Here is a 22,946-nt window from a genome sequence, read left to right on the forward strand (position 1 = left end):
AAGCAAGATCAATTGTCCTTTTTTTGGCAAACTTTAGCAAAAAATAGATTTATAAGAAATGTCTTTTGTGTTCCACCTGGAGCATCGATGAAAATGGCTCCAGCATTAATAATATATTTGAGCATGTTCCTTTGGTCCAATATAATGTATGGCTCATTTTTTTTTCATTTAAATTCTCTAAGCTATTCATGATTATATGTAATCTCCATTTCATATTCCTTCACACATGCATAAAATCATCTCATTGTAGTTCTTTCTGAATTTACAAAATATTTTAAAATGATTCTAACCTACCCAATTGTTAGAATACTAGCTTCAATCATTCAGTATTTGTTTTTTTAAATGCATTATTAGACGTCATTTGTACATCTGTGTTTTGTATTTTGGCTTGATGCAAAATATAGATATACATATATTTCCCTAGATGATAAGGATTTGAAATAGAACAAACCTGTAGCATAATAGCAAATATATTTCATAACATTCATAATATATTTGCAAAACTACTGCTTCATCTACAGAATTATTCCAATGAGCTTTATCCTCAAGATCTCTTAACTTGCAAGCTTGTCTGAAGATTAGTTTTGTAAGGGAGGGAATATATTTCACTGTCCCTATCTGTGCTGCATCCAACTACCTGACTTCTAGTGAGTAAACTCTTGCATCCATTGCAAATAGAAGACGAGGTTTTGGAGATAAGCTGGGCCAGAATGTGCCAGAATGTTTTGATTGCTTCATTTTTGGCACTGCAACTCCCAAATCATCCTGAAATTGGTGGCCAGTTTTGAAACTCATAGCTTTATTTTTGATGAGTTATGCCTGCTGCATACAGACATCATTGAATTATTACAGATTTACACAAGTTTTTAACCAAATTCAACATTAAGGGAAACTTTGCTTAGACTTTTCCCCCAATGCCTTCTCTATGTGGAATGACAAAAAAATTTTAAAGTTGCAAAGCTGAAATACTTTGTTACAAAATGAAGTCCCAGATTCAGAATCTTACTAAAGCATTGTCAATGTATGTTTAAAATAATTGTTTCTAGTAAGGTTCCCCATCAAAATCTTAATGAACAGATTCTTTACTCAGTAATTCATATATGGAATGAGAAATGCCAGATATTCAAGCTGCATCCAGAAAAGGAAGAGGCACTAGAGATCATATTGCAAATTTATCTTGGTTACTGGAGCATACAAAATTTTTTTAGAAGAAAATCAGATTGTGTTTCATAAATTACTGCAAAGGTTTTTTTACTAGAAAAAAACGGCACTAGAGTCAGCAAGGCCATAATTGCAATGGGCAGGGCACATGATGAGCTCCGGAGCAGTGAGCATGTGTGCCCTGGGTCGGCCGGGCAGTTGAGCCATACCTGGCCTGATGGCGTTGGTGCACGAGTGCAAAGGGCAGAGCATGGTCCCTGTTTATTAGGCAGCATGCGGTTGCTTCGGACTTCTTCGACGCCTGGAGCAAATAGACCCACCCTCCCTCCCTATTTGGGTAGGGTTTTTTGCTGCTCATTTTGTCGCAGCCTTAGCGGTTTGGGCAGAGGAGTGCATCCTTATGGGGAAGCCGAGCTTGCACACTGGACCTCCCCATGGTTGGGGGCCTCCATAAGAGGCTCAGGGTGGGGCGGACTCATGGCACATGCCGCAGAGGCCTCTGCAATCGAGCCTGACACCCCAGCAGGAAGGGGGCCACAATGGGCAGGCACCCAGGTGGCCAATACCTTCTCTGTTCTCCCCAATATGGATTGGGGTTGGTGCCGGGGTTCAGCCATGGGTACTGACCGGCTGCTGAGTGGATGTGTTCCTCTTGCTTGCCCAGCTTCTGCCTCAATAAAAAAGGCTGTGGCCCATTTTAATTCCAAGACGTGTCCTGTGGTTATTCACCAGATAAAACCTCTGCACATCTGGGCGCAAATGGGTGTTCCAGAATATTTGTTTCATTTTGATGTGCAACCTATACTCTAGAAGAAGACCATTAGGGCAGAATATTGAGAAAAAGAATGGTTTCCAATTGACAAGAGTATCTGACAAGGATGTAGTTTATTTTCCTTTGTGCTCAATCTATATGCAACACTTTATTTTTCCCACCCCATTGCCTATTCTCCCACCTTATGTCATGTCAGTTTCATTTCTGCTGAGCTTCCAACTGGTGTGATAACCTGCCTTTTCAGAAAAATTTCCCAAGCATGTTTTCTCCTCATGGTAGTGACTGTGAGTGCTATTTCACCCAAATGTGTACAGTAGCAAATTCACATCAAATGTGTACAGCAGCAGATTCACATTGTGAGCAATGGCCCCCTTTCCTTTCCTTTTTATTTTTTGGGTGCTCAGAACACATAGCTAAGCAGATGCACACTTTGGATGTGAATGGGACATATTGCTTTGCTCCCTTTTTGGACAGATTTTATTATTTTGTATATCACAATGTTAAGGGGGGGGAGTTTATATGTATCATGGTTTCAAAGCCCTAAACTTTTTTCCCACACTGGAGAAATGGGAGGGAAAGGTTCTGCTTGGGCTCCCATGGTTGCTAGTAGATTCTACAACAATCAGAAATGTTCGCTTAGGGCAGGAGTGGGCAGAAGGGGGACTGTGGTGATGGAAAAGCCAATCAGAATGCAGGAAAAATGGGATGTTTGCACCTGCGCAGCTCCATTTGCATTGTGAAAAAAAAGCAGGTTCATGCAAAGGGGCAGAAAGAAAATGGATTGTTTCCTTCAAGGAAAATAGGCACCTATGCAAGGACAAAATCAGAATAAAATAGACCTGGATTCAGAAATAACAGATGCAACCCATTATTATTATGCTGTGCGGAATCCACCTATCTCAACCTAACCTAACTTGCTGTGAGGATAAAATGGTGGAGAAGAAAACACTGTAAGCTACTTAGGCACCCTATCAAGGAGAAAGGCAGTGTACAAATAAATACAATAAAATAAATAAAAACCAGTTGATATAAGAAGTCACTTGACAGCACTTGCTTTTTTATCACTGAAACTCTGTTGAAACATCTAAAACAAACTGGAATTTGTTCTGAGCATGAGCCTATTTTTTGTGGGGAGGGGTTCTCATGTTTCCTGTCTTTTTCCTCCTTCCCTTCTTTGTATGCTGAAGATTCCTGGTTTAAGTTTTCCATGATGCTTTAATGAACTGGCATTATTTCTTTCTCAGTAGCTAGGATTCTAAATGGCATCAAACCATGATCTGAAATCCCAGTGACTGGGAAAGAAACAAACCCCACAATGCATCAGAATTAGACCAAGGACCTCCTAGAGTAATCTTCAGTCATTGTTCCACGTGCAAATGAAGGAAGACAGAGGTAGGAGCAAATTGTCCTAACTCTCTTTTGTTTGTGATATCTGAATGCAGCCTCAATAATATTTATTGCTTAATCTAATTTTGACTTAATATTTTAAAAATCAAATCACATCCATATAGTTCTTATGCTTACTTTTCTTACATATTTTTTACCTTGAAAGATGTTAGTTTTTCAGCCATTATCTCCTATGAAAAAAATTGCTGTGGAGACCTGCCTCCCCCTTCTTGTTTTAGACAGGTGTTACTAAGATAAATAACACTAGGTTTCTGCAACTACCTTGTGAGCAGAAACTGGGATAAAGGAACTGCTTCCAGCTACCTATCCAATGTTGTTACTATACAAAGGGTAGCTTTAAAAAATCTTCAAAATCACGTCTCTGGTTTCCCCTCATTAATTTGGTGTCCATTATGTTTGGGTGGGAAGGAAGGAGGTTCTAGAATGATCTAGCAATACAGCCCAGCAAAGCACATTAAAATGGATCAAAAGATTTTCACACAGTATAAATACCTGCACACGACCACCCTGTGCATCATAGTTCAGGTCATGTATATATGCAAGTGAGGGAGTTGCAGTAGGAGTTGAACTTCACTGAACCTCACAGGATAAACTTGGAAGAAAGCAAGGCACAACATCTCTTTATTGCTCCTTTTTGGTGGGAATGAGTTGTCAAGCCTTTCCTTCAGCTGACACTTTCATCCCTTTGAATGCTGAGTCGTCTCCCACTCTGCCTCTGATAATGCACCATAGTGCTGCAGAGTGTTTACCCGTCTCCAATCATGCCACTAATGTGGTATCTGCAGGTACTTATTATAATAACAATTCTGTTCTTGTCTATGTTTTATTTCACTATCTCAGCATTTTTCTCATGCCTGGAAAGTACTGTAAGAAAAAAGATATTCAGAATTTTTTTTAAAGTGCTCTTTAGGATACTGCAGATAATTATAATACAAGATTTAATAATTATATAAATAAATGGTTCCAGGAAAAACTTTTAAAAAATGACTGTGCTAGGTTTGTAGTTATTTATGCAATATAAATAAGTTTTGGACTTTTCATTGTCATGTACACCTTCTGTTAATTTTTTCCTATCAATCACCCCGAACAATCAATTTTATTCCATGCTGGAAAAGCTATTGTGTCCACTGAAAAGTAATTTTCATCAGTATAAAACTGATTTCTTTTTTTAAAAATCTGTGTAAAAATCCTGGGGAAGGAGAAAAAAAAATATGTTTTCTGTTTTATGAAGTAGAGGCTTCAAAATTTAAACATATGCAAAGCTGCATGGCATTCAAGACCAAATTTCTGAGAAATCAATTTCCTTTGATTTCAATGGCTGGTTATTTTATTTTAATTTTCGTTGGCCAAAAATCCAAGTGCCATGAAATATTTGTATTTAACTAGTACATGGCTTTATTGGCGTGTCTTAATTCAAACAATTGCAAGTCAAAGAAAATAGAACAGAATATTATCTTCATTTATGCTCATTGTGTCAAAGACTTTGATAGAGTCAGAAAGCAACAAGTACCGGTACTGCAATTTTGGAAGAGAAACGTGTTCATTAAGAGAGAGAAAAAACTAATTTTAAAAATTAGTATTTTTAAAAGATAGTTGTGTTGCTCCATTAAGTCAAAACAATAGTAATGTGATACCTTTTTCACAGTGTAAACCAAAATATCTCAGAATAGTATGCAGACTTTTATCTAGATAATCAATATACCAAAAAAGAAAGAAAGAAAAAGGATAGGGAAGGGAAGAGAAGAATAGGTTTTGGGCATGAGGCAGAAGCCCTTTATCATCAGAAGTTCTTCTGCATCATGACAGAAAAGAAAGCAGACTTCCTATGAGTGTAAGTTAAAAGAACAATCTGGATTGAGTTTTCAAACTGAAACAAAATTTAAAGTCTTAATAATGATAGAATGAGACATGTTTAAAATCCTAAGGATATATAACCATTAAACTTTAGGAAAGAAATATAAAAACATGCTGACAAATATTTTCTGGAAAATGCTATTTGGTCTGTATATTTTTAAAAATGGTAGCCTTTTTTATCCTAGGATTTTATTTTTCACTACCGCCAGAGGCAGTCTGTGTGTAGCTTCACATTGTTATATTGCAGTTAATGGTTTCAGTAACAACTGGGAGGTATAGCTTTGTAACATTTGCATAGAGTTTTTATGTGCACTTATACAGAAAGACATTCCACTGAAACCTATTTCTAGGGAACAGTGTTCACTATAAGGGTGCTAAAATATAAACATCATTAAGAATAAGAATTATCCTTTTGTAATTAGGTAAACCTTCATTGTCTCCTAATTTATTGCTGTCTAGTGGAACAAGGTTGCACCTAAAACATGTCTGACAAAAAGTCAAATGTATTTATGGTGGTGTGCTTTTTAGGAGCAGAGACTATACCATCAGATATACCACCAGCTAGTGTATGTTCGTGTGTGTTACCAACACATGGCGACCCTGTGAATCAATATCCTCCAAAATGTTCTATTAGTCACAGCCTTGTTCAGATCTTGCAAGCTGAAGACCATGGCTTACTTTGTAGAGTACCTGGAGGTACCATCTTCCAACACTATATTCATGTACAAAATGTCAACAGGCAAGGAGATTTTATTTTACAAAGAGGGACAAGAAGGTCACTGACATGAATATTTAAAAATGTTGGTTGAGGTTCCTATATCTCCCTTCATGTTGAATCAATTAAATAACATAAAATATTATCATAATATCATTTCCCTCTATGTCGTAGCTGCTCCATTAAAAAAAACACTCAAAGATTAAAGGTGCCCTGTTTTCATAATAGTTCAATCACACAATCCTCAAGGCTGAAATGTGAGCTGAATTAATTTGGTCTGGTGATGCTCACACAGCAGCTTCGTTGCATGCTTGTAGTCCTAATGTGTTGGTGTATCATGCCACAGTGTATCACTGCAAAGATGCTATGGAATTGCTCACAGTAGCAGGGCAAAAAATCAGCCCCATGCTAAGCATTCTTTGCTTAACTCACTTTTCTGTTTGTCTGCAATCTGTCACAGAATTGGATTTTGTCTGCAATCTGTCACAGAATTGGTCATGCAATCTGTCACAGAATTGGATTTTTAAAAATAAGTTTTCAAAAGAAGGCAAGTTGGTTGATTACCAGAGGTTTCTTTCCATGAAGATCAATGGACAACAAAACTCATGACAATTACTTGAGCTGAGCACCATCTTAGCAGTTTTTATTTGAAGCACTGCATAATTTGGATTTCTCTGAGTATTCCATGAAAAGACTCGATCAAATGGAACCTCACTGACAGAAAATTTTACTATGTTTGGATCCTATAGTCTACCGGTGAGGCTACCCCCTCCCCCCCCCCACTATAGTTGTTTGTACTCCATTAAATAGTAAGGGTCTCCAGAGCCACAGTAATAACACTGAGCATGATGTTGGGGTTTGCAATAGGACAACCAGTGAAAATTGCCCCCATTCTCCATTGGGATGTGCCATTGCACCAGCAGAAATAGGCTATAGGATCCTATGAGGTTCTTCTGCTTTCTATTTACTCAAGGAATAAGAGGGGAAGTCCTCCTATGGATTAAAAACTGGTTGAGAAACAGGAAGCAAAGAGTGGGTGTAAATGGGAAGTTCTCACAATATAGAGATGTAGGGAGTGGTGTCCCCAGGGATCCGTTTTGGGACCAGTGCTCTTTAACCTATTCATAAATGACCTGGAAGTAGGGGTGGGTAGCATGGTGGCCAAGTTTGCAGATGATACCAAATTATGTAGGGTGGTGAGAACCACAAAGGATTGCGAAGAGCTCCAAGCGGACCTTGATCAATTAGGTAGAATATGGGCCTAGAAATGGCAAATGCAGTTCCAATGTAGCAAAATGCAAAAGTGTTGCACTTTATAGGGGCAAAACATCCAAACTTCACATACAAGCTACACGGGTCAGTGCTATCAGTCACAGACCAGGAAAGGGATTTGGGCGTCTTAGTTGATAGTTCCATGGGAATGTCAACTCAATGCATGGCAGCTGTGAAAAAGGCAAACTCTATGCTGGGGATCATTAGGAAAGGAATTGAGAATAAAACTGCAAAGATTGTCATGCCCTTACCTATAAAAGCAGTGAAGTGCGACCGCACTTGCCAGAGTACTGTGTCCAGTTCTGGTAGCCGCGATCTCAAAAAAAGGGATATTGAGGGAGATAGAAAAAAAAAGAAGAAGAGATTGCAGAGAAAGGGGCAACAAGGATGATTGAGGGAACTGGGAGCACCTTTCCCTATGAGGAGAAGGCTGCAAGCATTTGGGACTCTTTAGTTTTGGATAGAGGAGACTGCTGAGGGAATATGATTTGAAGTCTATAAAATTATGCATGGGGTAGAAAATGTTGACAGAGAGAATTTTTTTCTCTCTTTCTCACAATACTAGAACCAGGGGGCATTCATTGAAAATGCTGGGGGGAAGAATTAGGACTAATAAAAGGAAACACTTCTTCATATGCGACGTGTGATTGGTGTTTGGAATATGCTGCCACAGGAGGTGGTGCATGGCCACCTAACCTGGATAGCTTTAAAAGGGGCTTGGACAGATTTATGGAGAGAGTCGATTTATGGCTACCAATCTTAGATCCCTCTTTGCTCTGGAGATGGTGCAAATGCCTTAACAGACCAGGTGCTCGGGAGCAACAGCCGCAGAAGGCCATTGCTTTCACATCCTGCATGTGAGCTCCCAAAGGCACCTGGTGGGCCACTGCGAGTAGCAGAGAGCTGGACTAGATGGACTCTGGTCTGATCCAGCTGGCTTGTTCTTATGTTCTTATGTTCTTAGATGATTACACCATGGATACATGAAAGTCAGTGACAAAGAACTACAACTGTCTTTTCCAGATTTTGTACCAGTATATATTTGTTGTTTTAATTTTAGAGTCATATCAGGACATATCATATGACAAGGAAAGTATATTATTTTATGTACAACTCTTAACTGCTTCCAAAACCGTTAACCTTTGGGCATTGTGGTAGACCCTGATTTATGAATTCCATAGAATTGAAACAACTAGTGCTGAGTTATTAATTAAATGTGAAATAGAATATTTCCAATAAGTGTATCTATTTTAATGATTTGAAAAAAAGCCTGAAAGAATGGAAAAACTGAAACTGGTCTGGATCTACCAAAGCATTCCCATGGGTGGAAATATTTTGAACTGTAGAGTGCAGTTTTCATATTTCTCCCCATATTTTTGCAGTCCAAAATGCTCTGTGCTGCTTGCGAAAGTTCTCATCTTCCAGGAGCACTGTCTGAAGGGAATTTTGGGCTGCAATTATGGGGAGGGGCAGAAAGTTACACTTCACATGCAGAAATATTTCTGTCCACAGAAACACTCTGGTGGATCTAAATTGCTATTGCAGATTTTTCCCCCCTACCAGGGTTCTTTTGTTTTGCACTAGCATCACTAGCATTTTTAATGTATTTATTCTACTGACTTGACTTGTTTTTTACATGATTTGTTTTGCTGGCTTATTGCTATCAATTTTATTTTGATTTCATTGTGAACTTCCTGGAGTACTTCTGGAGATGCCACAAACAGATTTCCTAAATAAATAATAAATATTGAGTATGAAAGAGATAGGGGAAAAATAATTATAGTCCAGATGATGAATTTGATTGTGGAAGCCATGTGGGGCTACCTTGCTTGATATAAACGATATGTGAGAATGAAGGATGAATTGATACATTCAAAATTCAACATTTATAAAGGTGTTTGTTTGATTGCTTCACTATGTATCCAACCCACATTTATTGTACGTTTTTTCCAACAGCAGGTTTCTTTTGTCCTGATTTGCAAATGTAATCTAACTTAAAAACTGAGTCTATATAGCCATACATTTGGATCTCTACTTTACCATATTTCTGGTTGTGAGAACAGATTCTTTGGTGGGTTGACTCAGACAGATCCAAAATGTCAAGACAGTAGTCTACCTTTTGACTGAAAAGATGTATCTTGAATTTTTTTGCCAGTCTCATCTGTTTTGTTTCTGTTCCCAACTCCTAAATGTTCCCACTTATACTTCTTCCTGGAAATTTTGGGAGTTACTCTATCAGGTTTGCATTATTCCGTCCCTTCTTGTCATTATGGAAACCAGCAGACTACATATGGGGTGATGGCAGGTAAGAAATTCTTTCTTAAACATATATATTTTTAAAAAATGGATCTATAAGCTCCCTCCCCTGTTGCCGCCTTCAGTCTGAAAACACAACAAAAGATTCTTCCTATCAATCACATACTTAACTTTATCTGAGTTTTTTTTAAAGAACCCCAAATTTACCAAGCACAAGATGTGTTGTTGTGGGCTTTCCAGGCTGTGTGGCTGTGGTCTGGCAGATCTTGTTCCTTGTTTTGCCTACATCTGTGGCTGTCATCTTCAGAGGTGAATCACAGAGAGAAGTTTGTTACACACTGTGTAACACACTTCTCTTTGTGATACACCTCTGAAGATACACCTCTGGAGATGCCAGCCACAGATGCAGATGAAACATTAGGAACAAGATCTACCAGACCATGGCCACACAGCCCGGAAAGCCCACAACAACCAGTTGAGTCCAGCTGCAAAAGCCTTTGAAAATAAAAGATATTGTGCACATCCCTATCCTTCCTATTCCTTGATGGTGTCCCATCCAAATAGTAGCTGTGGTTGACACTACTTACATTTCAGGATCTGATAAGATCCAGCTAGCCTGGGCTGTACAGATGAGAGCAATATCACAAAACTGTGCACTGTCAGTTTTTCAAGTTATACAGTATTTTGTGAGGTGGTTAGTAAAATATGGTTTTGGGTCTGCACATATTGGCAATTCATATTCAAATTTGTATTCAGAATTCCTGCTTTTTCTGTCAAGCAGCTGGTTTCCACTGGCATGTGCGTTTATGTGTTTGCAGTATTCCATTTTTCAACCAAAGTTGGCACCTAAGAATAATTTTAAAAGTAAAATTCAGTACAATGTTTCTGGGAGGTGGGTCTCATCTGGAGTTGAACTAATTAAAGAGGTGCCTGGATATTTCTGCCCTCTTTCCACCTAAGCAATGCCAATGTGATTTGGAATTTATGCTCCAGCAAACCAGCATGTTGTAGTGGTTAAGATTGGCAGATTCTAATCTGGAGATCCAGGTTTGATTCCCTACTTTTCCACATGAAGCTTGCTGGATGAAATTAAGCCAGTTATAGTTCTCTCAGAACTTTCTTGCTTGTTGTGGGGGTGAAGGAAAGGCAATTGTAAGCCACCATAAGACTCCTTAGGAGAGAGAAAAGCAGGGTGTAAAAACCAACTCAGCTTTTTCACACTAAGGCCCCTTCTGCACAGGCCGGGGAGGCAGGGTCACACTGGGGCACTTGACTCTGGTGGAGCTCCGGAATGATTCACACATGCTCGTGCTAGCGGCCTCGCAGCTACCGAGGGCTACACATGCGCCTTCGCATGGAGGCGCATCCATGGTTCACTTCCCTGTCACCTCCCATCTCATCCCTGCTTGCCTGAGAAGCTGTGCTGACCCCCTGGGCCATAGGACGGCCCCTTTTCTCCCTGGTGGCTCTGTGAATGGGAGCCAGAGAGGGGTAATACGAGAATTGCTCAATGAGCTATCCGTCTGTTTAAAGCGACTGACAGCGGCTAATTCTTGTATAACCCAGGTTGGGGGCAGTTTAGAGTCGTGTTCAGGACAGGAACCGTGTGAAGTTCTCACCCAAAATGGTGTTTTTACCACCCCCAACCCGACTTTATTGGCCAGTAGGGAGTGGGCCTGAGTTTCAGTTGACAATCCTTCAAGGTTATATTGTGATATTAAGCACAGAGCAATACAGCTTAAAGTGCTTATGCAAAGAATTCTACACGAATTTAATTTTAAAAAATAAGGTTTCCTAATGTATCAAAATTAAAGTTTGTATGAAGTAATTTGGAATGCCAAAAGATGAAGTAATTGGGAAAGCTAAAATCCAGGGAGAATTTTTCTATTTATTTTCCAGTTATGTTCTGTTTATATAGACATTTATTAATATTTGTTTTAACAACTGTCTATCTTACCTTTCTCCTGAAAAGAACTCAAGGCAGCTTTACATCCTCTTCTTTTGTTTCCTCCCCCCACCTGCTTCTATCAATAGGCATCAAGCCTGCAGCTTCTGATATGTTAGCAGCTAGTCTCTCTCAAAGTCGCATTTTGCAGACCTGCACTATGTCTCATCCCAATGTTATGAATGGAGTTGGTGGATTACAAGGCAAGTCCACCCATTTTTGTGCAATCTTGCTTGTTTGAGTATGGATTCATGAGATGTTATATATTTTTTTCAATATGTGATACTTTGTGCAATAGGAGAAGCGTCCTTTTGTGGAAGACAAACTTTAAAATTTAGAGTTAGACTTGTTTGAGAATCAAATAAAGGGACCTGATGCCAGCGTGGTGTAGTGGTTAAGAGTAGGTGGACTCTAATCTGGAGAATCAGGTTTAATTCTCCACTCCTACATTCCTGCTGGGTGATCTTGGGCTAGTGACTAGTCACAGTACTCTTCGAACTCCTTCACCCCCATCTGCCTCAAAAGGCATCTGTTATGGGGAGAGGAAGGGAAAGGACTTTGTAGGCTGCCTAGAGTCACCCTACAGGAGAGAAAGGCAGGGTAGAAATTCAAATTCTTAAACTCTTATATTCTGCAGTTATTTTTCACAGCACAGAAAGATAAAACATCTCAGACTGTTCTTTATAAGAAGTCAGCACAGAGATAAGTGCCAATAAATTTTTGTATTTATATATGTGACTATTGTTAAAAAATCTTGGAAAAATCTTCTATAAAATAAAATATAAACTTTTCAAATATATTAAACTTCCATTAAAACCAGCTTAAGGAAAAAAGTCAACACATTTACATTTTATTTATTGCTTTTGTTTAAAACATTTTTATGTTGACTTTCCACCCAAATAGGATCTCCAGAGCAGACATGCAGCTGCCTTATACTGAATCAGTCTTTTGGTTTGTCAAAGTCAGGACTGCTTACTCTGACAGAGGCTCTCCAAGGTCTCAAGCATAGAGATTTTTCGCAACACTACCAGATCATGTAACAGGAGATGCAGGGGACTGAGCATAGGCATACAAGCAGATACTGTACCACTGGGCCATACTCTAACAACTATGCATTTGACTTGTCTTTCTTGTTTTCTGAAGTATTTGCTAAGTAAATGCAAATCAGGAAGAAAAGGGCAAGAGGTGAAATCAAGAGAAGGTTTTGTTGAAATGAATGACACTCCTATGCATAACACAAACTGTTCTCTCCACAGTGGTGAGTGTAATAGAACAGTGTAAGTAGAGAATAAAAACAGAAAGGGCCCAACCACAATTTTAATGTAACCTTAGTGTGAACTGAAATTAAATTGATTATCTTAGGCTGTTTCCACACGGCCCAAAAACAGCGCCCTAGGGATGGAAAAAAACACCGTCCCTGGGGTGCTGTTGGCACAGGAGGGGCTGCTGCATCGTAGCAGTGCCATCCTCGCCCCCCCTCCCCCAAGCGGATCTATCTATGTTGGTTTCAGTAGAACTGATGATCTGGTTGTAGGTCATTGGACGTTACAACTGCCCATGTGAGCGAATTACTAGCATGGGCACAGGGATGTCAGAAAGACTAAATTTGTGAAAAACATTGTTTTGTGAATTGCTTATATAAAAACAAACGCTAGTATGAATAATTAAAATATTTAAAAGATCTAAATTTACCACAGCTGCAATTTTCTATGGGAGGGAAGTTGTGATTCTCAACCTCCATCAAAACAGTCCATATATTATCATAACCCTGGTCTTGGTAAAAGCAAGAAAATACTGGGTTTCGTTTCAATTTTTTGATCAGACCAAATTTCCAGAATTCATTCATGGATCTGTACTATGCAGAATAATTGACAGCTGCGGTAAAATCTTCACTCTATCCTATTTTACACAGAGGAATGGCCGCATAAACAAATGAAGCTGCCTTATATTTACTTAGATCACTGGTCTATTCAGGTCAGTATTGTCTATTCTGACTGGCAGCAGTTCTCCAAAGTTTCATTTTTAACTAGACATGCCAAAGACTGAACCAGGGACATTCTGGATGCAAAACATGTGCTCTGTCACTGAACCATGATTCTACTCCACATGGCCTATTATAAAGAATGTTCTGATGATAATTTGTCTAGCCAAGAATAGTCCACTGAAAATGGTTTGAAATAGTGGTATTTGATTCCAACCCCCTCTTTTTTCTGGTTTCTCACAGGTGGCCTTACCCCTTGCCTTTATAAGTTCCCTGACCACACACTAAGTGCCAGTTCATGTGCTCTAGGGCACACCTTTACCTCCATGCATGCCTCCATTCTTGGAGAGGACCCTTCCACTGTTGATTTTAAGCAGGAGTTCCGCAAGAAAAACAAGTCAATTGAAGAACCAATAGACATGGATTCTCCTGAAATCAGAGAACTGGAAAAATTTGCCAACGAGTTCAAACTGAGAAGAATTAAGCTGGGTATGTTAATTATCTTCCTTTCATTTTGCTTCTGTTACACTACATGGCTCAGTGACAAAATATTAATAAGCATTATCCAGTCTTGCAGTCTTCTAGCTGAATTAAAGAAAAATGTCTATTAGATTGAGTGACTGAGTTCATACAGTACACCAAAATGAGCTGGGACCCTATTTAAAATACATATATGCTGTAAAGGGCCATCTGAAGCTCAGAGGTCTGAATATCTCTGGCTACATTCCTGAATGTACCTTGAGACGGGATCTTCAGATGTTACTAGTGTAGTGCTATTCTTCACTGGAAAAATATATGCTTTTCATTCAGGAGTTCCTAGATTCAACCTTGGCAACATTAGGTAGAGGACCTCAGGAAACATCATTGGATCCCAACCTGAGACCAACACCAGTCAAGGAAATAAAATTTAGTATGATAGACTAATGATATAGTTTAATACAAGGCAACTTCCGTATACAGATATGCAATTATATATGTATATCTAATTTATGGAAAGGAATAACACCCAGGAAAAAAACCCACTCTGTAGCATTCCTCCATGAGCAGTTTCTGAATATTCTCAGAAAATGGTTTTTCAGAATTATACATTTACTTTCTCTTTCAGCGCTGCATGTCCACGGAGTGCTGACACTGGAAAAGCATTTTTAACTTTGCATTCTAATCTGTGAAGATCTAACCACCAAGGGTTAGAGAGAATATTGTTAATCCAGGAGTAAATGTCCTGTTTTGATCAACATGATCCATGTGGCGATTCCCCTCCCCCTCCTGTGGCCGCGGCTGACAAGCCGTCCCACCGTCCCTTTCCGAGGTGATGGACTCCTCGTCTGTGGCCCCGGTCTTTGGGGCTCTCAATGCGGTCAGCTGCCTAAACCACAGGGTGCTCCTCGAGGGGTGAGGGCAGCCCTCACTCCCTGGGGTTTCTTCCTACTGGTGTTTGGGAGTGGCTGCCCCCCTACTGGGGTCTGCTGCCCTCTTCCCAGCCAGCTGCTCTCCCCTCCTTGGACTCCTCTCTTCCCTCACCAAGGCACCTCCACACTCCCCTTCGCGCTCTCTCGCTCCTCCCCCTCCTGCTTCTCCACTCTCTCTCACTCCTCCTCCTTCTGCTCCTCCACTCTCTCTCACTCCTCCTCTTTCTGCTCCTCCTCTCTCTCTCACTCCTCCTCCTTCTGCTCCCCCACTCTCTCTCACTCCTCTTTCCTCTGCTTCGTCGCTCTTTCTCTTTCTGGTCCACCTCCCTTCCCCCACGATGCTTTCTTCGACCTCCCTGGGCTCCCGCACAACCCTCCCACGCCCTGCTGCGGCCAAGCCTCGCTCTCCCGGCGGTTCTCACCTTTTGAAGGCTTCCCGGGTCTTCGGGGGCGTTCCCAGCCGCACCATCGTCCCGGCCGCGCCCCGGTGATTGCGAGAGGCACGGCAGCTGCCGGCTAAGCCGCAGCTGCTCCTCGTCTTGCCCGTCGTCCGCCGGCTCCACCCCCCGCTGGCGCTTCTGCCGCGGGTTGGGGCGTTGCGCCAGCCGGCTGTCGTCGCGCTGGCGGCCCCGCCCCCAGGCCATCGAAGTCCGGGGCGAGCCGGCGCGGCGACCCCCGGACAATCCATGTTCTGCTAGTTGCTCAGACTGCTGATGAGAAAGTAACAGCACTAATTATCCATGTGCCACTCCAAGTACTCTATAAACATTATCTGAGTAATTCCTACACCAAAATTCCCATAGATATTACTTCATTGCAACATCATATTACAGATTGATAGCTGAGACCCCTGAAATAAGATGTTTGATAAGGTTATATTTGAACCAGGGACCTCTGGATTACTGCAAAAACTCCATTGCACTATAATAACTCTTAGTGGTAGGCATGGACCCTGATTATCCTCCATGTTATTATCCTTAAATGTTTAAAAGGTGCTATACTATTTCTACCGTACTATATTTTTTTTGCTTACAATCTTGCACTTGAATCTAAGGCTCATTCCGCACATGCAGAATAATGCACTTTCAAACTGCTTTCAGTGCTCTTTGAAGCTGTTGGGAATAGCAAAATCCACTTGCAAACAGTTGTGAAAGTGGTTTGAAAACGCATTATTTTGCGTCTGCGGAAGGGGCCTAACAGTAAATCCTGCCATAGAAAGCATTCTGTCCTGGCCTGCTAGGCTCACAGAGAGTCAGGTTCCAGTGATAGCAGGCACAGATGTGAGAGAGGGAGAAAGCAGTCTTACTCTGAGTCCAGAGAAAGAGTCCAACAGGTCTGGTAAGAAGGAGTCAGGGGTCTAAGAGAGATCAGGTCAGGCAATCCGGTCAGAGTTCCAAGGAATCAGTCTTCAAGCGGGTACGGCAGAAACCTGTCAGTGTTTCAACAACGTTGCCCCTGCAACTTCCACTTTCTAAAACAGTCTCTTATAAGCCTGTGCTGTGGCTCAGTCTTCATCCTGAGCATTCTCTGCGCTGCCTTAGGGATTCCAATCGTGCACTGCACCCTTTAAAGTGCATTTTCTGCCAGGTGTAAATCCTCAGCAGCCTTACAGGCTCAGGTGAACTGGGTGGACTGCTAGGCTGACCCTCAGTGGCTGGAAGTGTTTCTGCAAACACTCTGACTCCTAACTCTTGACTTCGGCCAGCTCTGCCTGCATCTTGTGAAGTTTCTGGCTGTGCTTGAGGTTCAGTTGACTTGGGTTCCAGCACAGTGGGGTCATCCTGTCAGTGCTCCTCATTAGAGAACTTCTGGCTGACTGATTCAGAAGTAATGACAAGCAATTATTTTGTTCCAGTGACCTCTGGTTTGTGCACTACATCCTCCTTTCTGTGTTCCCCTCACTCAAGACCAACTTATTGAAGGTTTACAGTTTTATGGCAAATCACAATTTGTTGTTATGTTAAAATGATAAACTGTGGTTTGTATCCCATGATAATTTCCACAGATGGAAAGAGAAAGATTTTCACTAATTCTCCCCTCCTGTTACAGACCTCCAACTTCTCTAGACTATTCTTGGGCATGTCCCCAGCAGCAGCATTTCAGGGGATATTTTGAGCAGTAATGGGAGGTAGAAATCATCCCCTCTGGATGGAAATTCCTTTTGTCCACAGAAATCCTCTGCTAGATTCAATATATCAGTTTGTTGTCTCCCTATAAGTACTGAATAGAATTTAAAATCCTGGTTGAAAGGAAAAGAAAAATCATACATTGTGGTTCAGAAGTAACATTACATTGTAGTTTGGCACAAATATGGACATCTTTCATTGGGTGCTCATCACATGCAAGTAGAGAAGAGATCAGAAGGAATGAAGGCCAACATTTCCCCAAACTTGGCTGCTTTGAGACCAAAGATTTTCTGCGTTTCAGCCAGATGACTTGTTCATGATTGAGCATGATGCCATCTTCTGTCCATGTACAGACCATTAACAGATCGTTCCTTCTGCTTTATTTTAGTGAAACTCTGTTTTATTTTAAACCTTTGGAAAATGGGTTTCCCAACGCGGTGCACTATGAGCATGAGCAGTTTCATGAGTCTGAAAAGGAAACAGCTCATTTGAATTACCTCTGTGAAGGGCTTCTCAATTGCAACAATTAGTGTAAACGATGGGAATTGCCTAACCTGTTTTTTGGTGCAAGGAGGGAAGAAATTGTGGAGATTAAAAGGTTTTTAATGCTATTGCATTGTTTCTATGCAATGTTTTCCATACTCCTGATTTTTAAAAATAAAACAAAACAGAGTGCAGGAGACTCCTGGTGGTTATAAGTGAACACAGCATGGAGAGAGCTTCAATGCAAAGCAAGTATGGAAAGAAAGCAATGGTTGTCAGTTGAAAGTAAATAGATTATTCTCTGATGTCTAGGATCCCTATTGGAAGGGCAATTTAATACCAGATTGCATTAGCAACCTGAGTACCACAGAAAAACATCCTGGTATTAAAAAAACCTGCTGTTTACACATGGACAACTCATAGTAATACCTGAATCAAGCCATTCATATTTTAAATTTCAGTGAAGTGATATAGAATGGCCATATTTAAAAAAATATAAATATGAATGTGTGCTTTCTTCATCACAAGTAATGTATATTTCAAATTTATTTCAAACATGGTAATGCGGATATGATGCCAAGTCTCCAGGAAATAGTTCATTTTTTAAAGTTTACTTCTATTCTACAATCTGTTTGATCACTGAGTAAGAAAGTAAGAATATAAATCGGTTTTCTTCTGTGCATTTGGCTAACTGGTTTACAATTAGAATGAGATGAGTACTAATGCAGGAAAAATATCAGAAGAGTTTCAAAATAATTGGTATGAGCAAAAATGAAGGGAAATGTGCTTCAGACATTAACACGGTCATTACCTCTTTGGTTGAAACTTGTAGTTTTGTTTTCTTTCGGCAGGTTACACACAAACAAATGTTGGAGAAGCTCTGGCTGCTGTGCATGGCTCTGAATTCAGCCAAACTACTATTTGCCGCTTTGAAAACTTGCAGCTAAGTTTCAAGAACGCTTGCAAACTAAAATCAATCCTGACAAAGTGGCTGGAGGAGGCAGAACAAGTTGGAGGTACAGCAAAAATCTAGTCAATTTTTTTCAGGAAGTTTCTAATTAACGTATGTATAGATCACCATAAAGTAGTAAAGACTTGTGAAAAGTATACAAATATCAGAACTGTCTCCATGTATCATCTCTCTTTGCTATGTTAACCCTTGATAGACATAATGCCTAGTCTACACAGTTCCGCAACAGTATTAGAAATACATGACTTGCCTGTACATAAAAGCTTTTACTTAAAAAAAAATCAGTCCAGACATAATGGTGCTTCCACAAGAGCAATCTGAGACCATATAGACCACAGATTCAGTCTGGCGTTTATTTTGTAGAGACATTATTTGGGAAAGCCACTGACTCATTACAGATGCTGTACATATTGCAGTGGCTCACATTATGACAGTCTCACCCCAAATCACCTGGGAAACTGTGCAGTAGTATCTCAGATTCTTGTCCAAGGAGCTAATCAGTACAAAGCATTAAATTATTATACTATTATAGTGACAAGCAGGGACCTGCAAGAAACTCACAAAGGGAGAACCTTGGTGATATTAGTGCCCTTCTGCTGCCGATTTGCTCACTCGCTCTTCCCCTCTGCTTTCTGCCAACCCTCTACTTGGTCCACCTACCTGCTCTCTGCTGCTGCTTATCAATGTTGCTGGTAAGGGGAACACAAGTTCTCAAGCCTCTCATTCCTCTTCCCCGATGCACTTGCAATATCACTGTCTCTGTGACAGGAGGAAGCAGTAGCTTCCCATTCCATCACTACCACCCATCCATCTGCAGCATCACTGCCCTTTCCTCTTTCTCCTCCACCTGCCTTGCCTGCTTGCTGCAGTGTTTTCCCTATAGCCTGCTTTCTTCTCTGTTTGGTCTTTCCCTTCTCTAGCATCCCCATATTGTCACCTTTCCTTATTTCCTTCTCTCCTTCCTACCCATCACACAAACTTCCCTCTATTTACCCTTTCTATCTTGCACTGTGCCTTTCCCCTCAACTAGGCTCAATGCTGCTCACATCATTCTCACTTCAATGCTGCTCACATCATTTACTTGCCTTTAACCTGACAAGTTTGAAAGTTTGGCAATTTACCAAACTTTATCTATGCTTTATTAATCAGATTGTAATACATTATCAGTTTTATTTTTTTTACAGTTTTATTTATCTTTTTACAGTAACTATTTGCAGTAAAACCATATTAAGAGGTTAAAGAGAAACAAAGCATTATAAAAGAACAGCTTGAGGCTTCTTCTGTAGTTTATAATTTACCATCAGATTAATTTCTAATTTCTTCTGTCCATCTTCAGAAAATAATGAGCAGCTGTGAAAAATATCTGCTGAGATCTGGCTTCATTTCTAACTTTATGTATTTTATTTAATCTATGAGGAATCATTATCAGAAAGATTCTCTCTTTATAATGATTCTTTCTCATATGCTGCATCAGCTGATCCTTGTTGTGAATATGGTGTTTTATACCAGTCAGTTGCTGTAATTTATTCTTGTTAAATTGCTAGCATAGAATGTGATTGCATTCTTTTAGGCATGTAAGCACAGAATACAAGGGCAAATATAGAAGGCTACTACTAACACACAGGTAGCACTTGCTCCAATTTTTTTCATTAGCCACTGAAAGTAACTTTCTCTCAACATTGCCCTTTATACAGCTTTATACAATGAAAAGGTTGGCATGAATGAACGGAAAAGAAAGCGTAGAACAACTATAAGGTAATAACTATTGCTGCTGGATTGGAATTTTCAGCCCCAGAAAATTCACATTAAGCATCCATTTAAATGTATATTTTTTTGCGTTGGACCAGGGTTCTAAGTTTTTGTACACTGAATGCCTCAGCACTAGAGATCCAATAAAAAACCTAATCTTTCAACTAAGTATCCCCACTCATTTTAATAGACATACTTTTGGGGGGAAAAACAACTATGGAGTTTACATAAACAAAAGTCATGCAAGTAAACCAAGAACAACATTTTTTATTTTCACTTTTATACAAAGTGAAACATCATTTACCTGTTAGAGGCAAAATGTGACTGATTCTTTAAAAAGAGCCTGCAAATCCAGACTCCTCACTTCTTTTTCATCAAAAGGAGAATTTCCAGATGCTGCAGATGAATACCCTTTCAATAGCCAATGCTACTTTTGGGGCAAGCATAAGGCAAACTACTGCCCTCTTGAGGTCAAAACTAAAACTAACTACAGATGCCAGTACATCCACTTCTCAAAAGCAAATCTGAATAGTTTTTCTTTAGTTTAGAAGAGTTTTTAAAAAGCACACAAATGTTTAGAAACAATTTCAACTTTAAAAACATAATTTTTCTGTATGCAACACAGATTTTAATAACCAGGAATGAGGAAGAGGAAGCTGCACTATTTGTGCAGATTTTCAGCGGCAACAAGAAGTGCTCCTCTTTTACTTGTTTTTTTTGGGGGGAGGGGGGGTTGGAAAAGGGACAAAAGTGTCAGTCCTATCATAGTTGAGCCAATGCTGATTCAAGAAGCATTGCTCTAAAAGTTAGCTTCACTGTCACTTGGCAATGACATCATCTGATTGGCTAAATACAGTAATGATATCAAGTGACAGTCTATTGCAATCAGTCATGTATAACAGAAAAATGCGGTGCAAGCCGAATTCAAACTGCAGACAATATGGATAAGTGATGAATGATGATCTTTCACAAAAAAATTGTGCTTTTCTACCCAACAGAACTATTTCTGCCTGTTAAAATGTGTGACTCTTCAGCATAGTGGTAATCTCAGCATAGAACCATCTAAGCGCAATCAGCGTGATCCCACTAAAACCTCTGATGTGGATTCTTGTTCTTTGAACCCAGCCACATTATCTCAGGATACTAGCATAACTCTGACACCACATACAGGATCAAGTGAATGAGCACTGCTAATACTGTTTAGCAGCTGATACTATTTTGTTTGCACACAGTGTTAATGTAGTATTTATTTGCTCCGTAGAATATATTGAGATGTGTCCAATCAGGCTGTTTTTCATTTGAAGACTAAAGATTTATACCTGGTAGAAAAGGAAGCGGGAGTCACAGAAAAGTTTGGTCAAGAGATAGTGAAATCAGTGCTTTTCCAGAAGTACCGGTACCCATTTGTCTAAAACAATAAAGAGGGGCAGTAGTTTTTTTTTTTTTGTAGTGTAGTATCTTGATGATATTGCATAACTCTTCTTTTCCTGTCCACATGTATGATACCACATGTATCACAGCTAGCAGATATTTCTGTATCGCTTTCCTACATGAACATGCCATTCACATATAAAAAACACCTGATATCCTGAGATACTGTTATGATAGGACTGTTACATTCTTCTTTCTAGTATCGCTGCTAAAGAAGCTCTAGAAAGTCATTTTGCTGAACAAAGCAAGCCGTCTTCTCAAGAGATCATGAGGATGGCCGAGGGACTTAATCTGGAAAAAGAAGTTGTGAGAGTTTGGTTCTGCAATCGAAGGCAAAGAGAAAAGAGAGTGAAGACCAGTTTACATCAGAACACCTTTCATTCCATTAAGGACCATCCAGAGTGCCAGTAATTTTTTTCCTACAGACTCTTCCAGAATTATTCTTCAGTACTTTTAATATTTTTTTCTCCATGAAAGAAAAAGAAATATGGTTGATGAACTAAAATCAGGGCCTGTGATGTTTGTCACTGTTGCAAGCCCAGTGCAGTCAAGCGATCATCTTCAGTCATCATTTGTGATGCTGCATGAAGCACTTCCTCCTCCAAGGGGCTCAGTGCTTTTGCCAGTGAAAGCTGCTTGCACTTGTCACTTAGCATATGAATTTAATACTAGACATGAGGAAAGTCATCAAAGGAGCTTTCTCTAGACAGTTTGATACAAGGTGGAATTGCAGGGTGGAAAGGTGGAATTGGCCAGTGGTCACTGGGTATTTGGCAGAAATTAGATGGGCATCTAACCTTCTTAAAACTGACACGTATCCATACAATACCTTTATTTTATGTATTTACTCATCAGTACTTGTGCTTCTAGCAAATCATCTTTTGTTATTTTGATACAGACACCAGCTCTTAAACATTGTTGAGACTCAAAAGCTGCTTTACAGTGTCGTTAACTTTAAATAAAGGTCACAACCCAACTTTGTAATATGACTGAGCAATTCACAAACACACTGGTCCAGTGGACCCTAAAGGATTCCCTACAAAGCCACCACTATTCAGAATACCAGTAGCACAGTATGCGTATCACTCTGCAACCAGCACGTTTAGGGATAACAAAACCATGAGAACTTAACTTACAGCAGCCTGGAGGCTCACTGGTGGCCAGGAGCAATCAGGGCCACATCTCTGCTGGAGCTTCAGAGCCACTTGCCTTCGATCCTTCCGTGCCAAGGAAGATTAGTGTCAGCTCACCAACTGCCTCCTTGCCTCCCCCTTCAGTTGCCAGTTTGTGGGATGTGGTGATGAGTGAGTGCTGGCATTCAAATGACTCCGGCAGCACTGGATTGTAGCGTTGCAGGGACCGCTCAAATTGGCTTATCTCCAGGGCCATTTGAACTTCTCAGCCAACCCATGCAG

General features: G+C 40.2%; 1 protein-coding gene across 1 annotated transcript; it reads left to right on the plus strand.

Annotated features, from left to right (window-relative positions):
* The first annotated feature begins 3,983 nt into the window (after positions 1-3,983).
* POU1F1 (POU class 1 homeobox 1) lies at positions 3,984-22,825 on the plus strand. Its single transcript, XM_048494600.1, has 6 exons — positions 3,984-4,125; positions 9,337-9,486; positions 13,607-13,852; positions 18,233-18,397; positions 20,046-20,106; positions 21,732-22,825. The coding sequence occupies exons 1-6, from the start codon at positions 3,984-3,986 to the stop codon at positions 21,940-21,942; spliced, it is 975 nt and encodes a 324-aa protein (XP_048350557.1). The 3' UTR covers positions 21,943-22,825.
* Positions 22,826-22,946: the final 121 nt, after the last annotated feature.

Source organism: Sphaerodactylus townsendi, linkage group LG04 (assembly GCF_021028975.2).
Source record: "Sphaerodactylus townsendi isolate TG3544 linkage group LG04, MPM_Stown_v2.3, whole genome shotgun sequence".
Classification (NCBI taxonomy): domain Eukaryota; kingdom Metazoa; phylum Chordata; class Lepidosauria; order Squamata; family Sphaerodactylidae; genus Sphaerodactylus; species Sphaerodactylus townsendi.

Excerpts from the sequence above, each read along its gene's own strand:
- POU1F1 (XM_048494600.1), top strand. The coding sequence starts at position 3,984 with ATGAGTTGTCAAGCCTTTCCTTCAGCTGACACTTTCATCCCTTTGAAT. Across the intron at positions 18,398-20,045 it reads GGAGGCAGAACAAGTTGGAG|CTTTATACAATGAAAAGGTT; the intron begins GTACAGCAAAAA and ends CCCTTTATACAG. Across the intron at positions 20,107-21,731 it reads AAGCGTAGAACAACTATAAG|TATCGCTGCTAAAGAAGCTC; the intron begins GTAATAACTATT and ends TCTTCTTTCTAG.